Raw genomic sequence first — 4550 nt, forward strand, 5'->3', positions numbered from 1 at the left:
AAAAATTGACGCCGTCTATTTTTAGGGACTAAAAATACATGTTTCCATACTAAGAGGGTGAAATGCCATCAATGTTTGATGCATGGACTAAAACCAAAAATCAATAAAACTTCAGGGACTAAAAGCATATTTAACCCTTCATTTATTTCAAAAATATTTTACACTCCCTACTATTTTCTTTTATTCCAAAAATACCCTACAGCCCCCACTATTCTGAACTATCCTTCTCTTTCTCTCTCTGCATTAATGGAGCATTTACATCTCAACTTCTGATTATTCCCTTAAATAAGTTTGATTCAATCTTATTTTTGTTGTTCAATATATTTTTTTTCTTCAAATTACTTAATAAATGATAAAATTTTGTTCTAAATTTCTAGAAAAATGTTTATATATATGTGTGTTTTTTTTTTTACATTTAATATCTATAATTTTTAATATTATATTATGTTTTAACTTATAGACATGTTCCACTTAAATAACTTGAATAAAGTATTTAATTTATTAGATAAATAATATAAAAATATTATTAAATACTTAAAATATAAAAGAAAAATTATTTATTAAAGATTTCAAATTTATTTAATTTTTTTGTCATTATAAAGTTAGTATATAATAATAATATATTATTATTTACTATTAATATAAAATTATAAAATGGAAGTGGTAGAACCACTAATAATAAAATTTTCTCTGAATTTTATATTTTGCAATATTTCACAAATTCAAATCTGAACCATGTGAATACTCCATTAATGTAGAGAGAGAAACAAAGATTGTTGAGGATAATGGAGAAATATGGCATATTTTTGGAATAAAAAGAACATAGTGAAGAGATACAGGAACACTTGGGATGGTGAAGGGAGCAACACCCTTCCATATTTGGTTCCTTATTAGTTCTCAATCACGTCAAACTTCATTGAAAAAAAAAACATTGTTTGAAAAACTTATATAATTTTTTTTCTAAAAATATCATAGTTTAAAAAACTTATATAATTATTTTCTTTTATATTGTTAAACTAAAATATACTAAAACTAAGACACAAACATAAAATTGTTTAAAAAACAAAAATATGACAATTTTAAATCGTTTGTCACAATAGTTAATACTAACAAATAATATAAGTCACAATATTACTATTTATATATAGTGTGTAAAACACATAATAGGTTAGTCCGTCAATAAATTATTTAAAATTCACATATGGATGAGACTAAAAATTATTGTATATTTATATTAATATTTTAGAAACAAATTCATAATTTGTATATCCACGGCCTAAGACATACTATGAGTAAAAAAATAAAGATTTAATATTTATTTTAGTTCTTATTTTCGTCATTTTTATTGAAAGTAGTCTTAAGTGTTTTCTGACTTCAAAGTGATATAGTTTTGTAAAATTTGTTTAATTTGGTCATTTTCACTAACAGTATATAAATCGCTAACCATATAAAGTCCACGTAATAAAAACAAAATTAACCGTCACACAATAGAGCTCAAAGTGATTGGTTTATATCATCATCTTGCCACGTCATCACCATTTTTCCCAGAAAGTCTGATGATGGGTTGTGATTAATTCTGATTTTTGTAGGTTTTTGTGATTTAATGAAAAACGATTTAGAAGTTTCGCTCCTCGCATATGGTTTCATGTCATCAATGGAGGTTAAATGAGTTCAATGGTGATGCAATTTGAGATTTTGCAGATTTTCATGAAGGAAGCACGATTTTGCGAATTGGGGGTTCATCACAAATTGGGTTTTTGCAATTTGTGTTGATGATGGTGCACGAGAAGATGATAAAGGTTGCAGGACCTACTGTGATGGAGGATCTCTGTTAATACGATTTGCACGAGTTATGGCTCTGGTTCAAAAAGGATTGTGATTGTTGTGCGAACCAGGATTGATGTTCAAAGGAGATTTGGGAAAGTTTCCTACAGGTTCAATGGTTTTGTGATTTTTGGAGTTTCACTTCACAGGTTCTTGCAAAGATGGAGTTCTCTAATTCGCAATGAAAAAGATCAAGATGGTAAGATGTTGATGGTGGTTCTCACAATAGTTACACGAGGAGGGAGATGCAAGTGTGGTAGTACATGGCAATTTAGGCTCGCGGTTTGGATCTAATTCGTTGTAGTGGAATGTTTCTTTTGCAAATTGGATTTCCTGGTTGATTCGTGGTGGCTTAGTGGCTTGCACGGTTGCTAACGAAGAAGCTCACAGTGGTCCGACGACATGGAGAAGATGGTAGCTTGAGTGTGATGCACGGTGGCATGATAGTGGAAAGAAAATTAGGGTTTTTGAAATGGAGAAAATGGTTATGATGTGACGAGATGGTGATGTAGGCCAACCACTGTAAACTCTATTATGTGACAACTCATTCTATTTTTCTTATGTGGGTTCTATGTCGTGAGCGATTTAGAAGAAATGAACAAATTTTACAAAAAATGAAACTATTTTGAACGTCAAAAAAAACTGAAGGACCATTTTGAACAAAAGTAACAAATATAAAGACAAAATAAGTATTAAGCTAAAAGTAAAACACCTAAAAAAAAGAGAGCGGATGTCTAGGTTATTATATGATTCAAAAAGAAGATAAAAGCACGTTTTCCTTTTGCTGTTGGGTAAAACAATGAAAGAACGCAAACTGATATATACTAATGAAAAGTATTACGTAATTTATTTTATTGTTAAAAGAGTAAAATTCCATAAAACATACTGTGAGCTTGAAATCAAGTCAGGAAATGCCCCGGGACATGGGTGAGTATTTTAAGTAAAGCTATCTACTTAAAAAAGAGAGTTTATTCAGCAAAACCTGGGTGATGGGTGTGCACCAGGAGAAGGTCTCTACAACTTTTCCATTAATTCATTCACACAGGAACCCCTAACTCGTTGATCTTCACTATCCGTTTGTTCAGTGCAGATCTCTGACGCTTCAAATTTGAAGCCATAGAAGCAACCTGTCACATTTTTTGAGGCAGACAGAAAACAATAAGAAATGAGCATTACTGAAATTTGGGGAAACACAGATATAGTTGGCTTGCCTCAGCTCGAAGTGCCAGAGCTTCACGACTTGGTATATACCGCAGCTTTTCTAGCAAATCTGAAGCATGACAAATGAAGGTAAATTCCAAGGCCAAAATATATTATAACACAATCGCCAAAGATGGAACTCCAGATTATTTTCTTTTTAGTAAAAAAAGAATGAAAAAAGGTATAAAAATCGTTAATTTTGTGTGTAAGAGCATTTTATACACTCTTTACTAAATTCCTTTACACCATCAACTAATTAAAAATCACCTTAAATACGACTGCAGAAGTTATTATTAAAAGAGTCAATAATTTTAATTACACAGTTATTTATGATTCGATGACATCACCAAAAAAAACTTTACATTATCACTATATTCTAATTAAATTCAGCATTTTATCTCAAGTTACTTGAAAGAAAGAGAGAAAGATAGCATACCAGCAGCACGGGTTTCAACCTTGTATGCTGATTTTGCCAGTTGTTGAAATTGGCTTCCAGCGCTCCTATATATACATTTATTGAAATTAATGAACTTTTGGCATACTCAGCAGTAATAAAATGGCACATCCTTTCTTTAACTAATGATACATACTGTAGTTCGGTATGCCCGTATTTCATTTCTTTCTCAGCGAGAGCTGTCCTTTGAAGCAATTTTACACTCTCCTTCTTCAGTAAATCCACTGAGAGGTTCAAGTCCTTTACACTCTTCTCAGTTCTAGCATAACGTGCCTTCATATAAATTCACGTGAAAAGGTGAAAGAAATAACAGAATATGCACTGGAGATAAATACAACTTTTAATGCAGAACTGATAGGAAGTCAAGACACAAACTAAGGCAAGTGCACGTGATGCATCAGAATTTGAAAAGAGTAGTACGTAAGAACATAGATAAGTGATGCATCTTGATTGTTCAACCAAGTAATACCTCCTCACTCTGCAAACGACCAAATGTGTGACGAAATAGAAACCTTCTTGGTGCTGCAAAACCAAAAAACAATTCAGTTTGATTGAAACTAATACAAACTCAATCGATACGTGAGATACAGAAAACAGCATGGAAAAAACTAGTTCCGATCATAAGCAATACAGTAGTCATAATAATCACATTTCCCACAAAGATTCACAACAAAAAGACATACATGTATACCACACTATATTGGTCAGCTAAACAAATCAATAAGTGCCACTAGGCTATATCAAAACACAATTTTATTTTTAAATGGTTTCTTCAACAGTTTTCTCAGGTCGAACAATAAACCCTTACTGTGTCTTACATCAGTTCCCCTTTGAATTTTTAGTTCATCCTTGAAATCTTCCACTCAGTATTCAAAGTTTTTCAACTTTTTAATATTTGAAAACATTGAAATTATTGTGCCTTAACCTCCAAAATTTGAACAATTAAGATCCCTACCACGACCATCATTAGTTGATTGATATCTGACTTAATCAATCAATACTTTCTAGGCTAAATTACTCTGGCAAAGCCCTGGACATTTTCTAAATTTTAATTAGGTCCCTAAACTCCTTT

General features: G+C 31.3%; 1 protein-coding gene across 1 annotated transcript in view; it reads right to left on the reverse strand.

The window, feature by feature from the left end:
- Positions 1-2644: 2644 nt before the first annotated feature.
- Positions 2645-4550, reverse strand: part of LOC106767324 — a 24203-nt gene continuing 22297 nt past the window's right edge. Inside the window, exons 4-8 of the mRNA XM_014652186.2 lie at positions 3948-4000; positions 3615-3751; positions 3461-3525; positions 3036-3094; positions 2645-2951 (exon numbers count right to left, since the gene is read on the reverse strand). Of these exons, the coding sequence (XP_014507672.1) occupies positions 2862-2951; positions 3036-3094; positions 3461-3525; positions 3615-3751; positions 3948-4000 (404 nt within the window). The 3' untranslated portion in view covers positions 2645-2861. The remainder of the gene's footprint in view (positions 2952-3035; positions 3095-3460; positions 3526-3614; positions 3752-3947; positions 4001-4550) is intronic.

Source organism: Vigna radiata, chromosome 7 (genome assembly GCF_000741045.1).
Source record: "Vigna radiata var. radiata cultivar VC1973A chromosome 7, Vradiata_ver6, whole genome shotgun sequence".
Classification (NCBI taxonomy): Eukaryota; Viridiplantae; Streptophyta; class Magnoliopsida; order Fabales; family Fabaceae; genus Vigna; species Vigna radiata.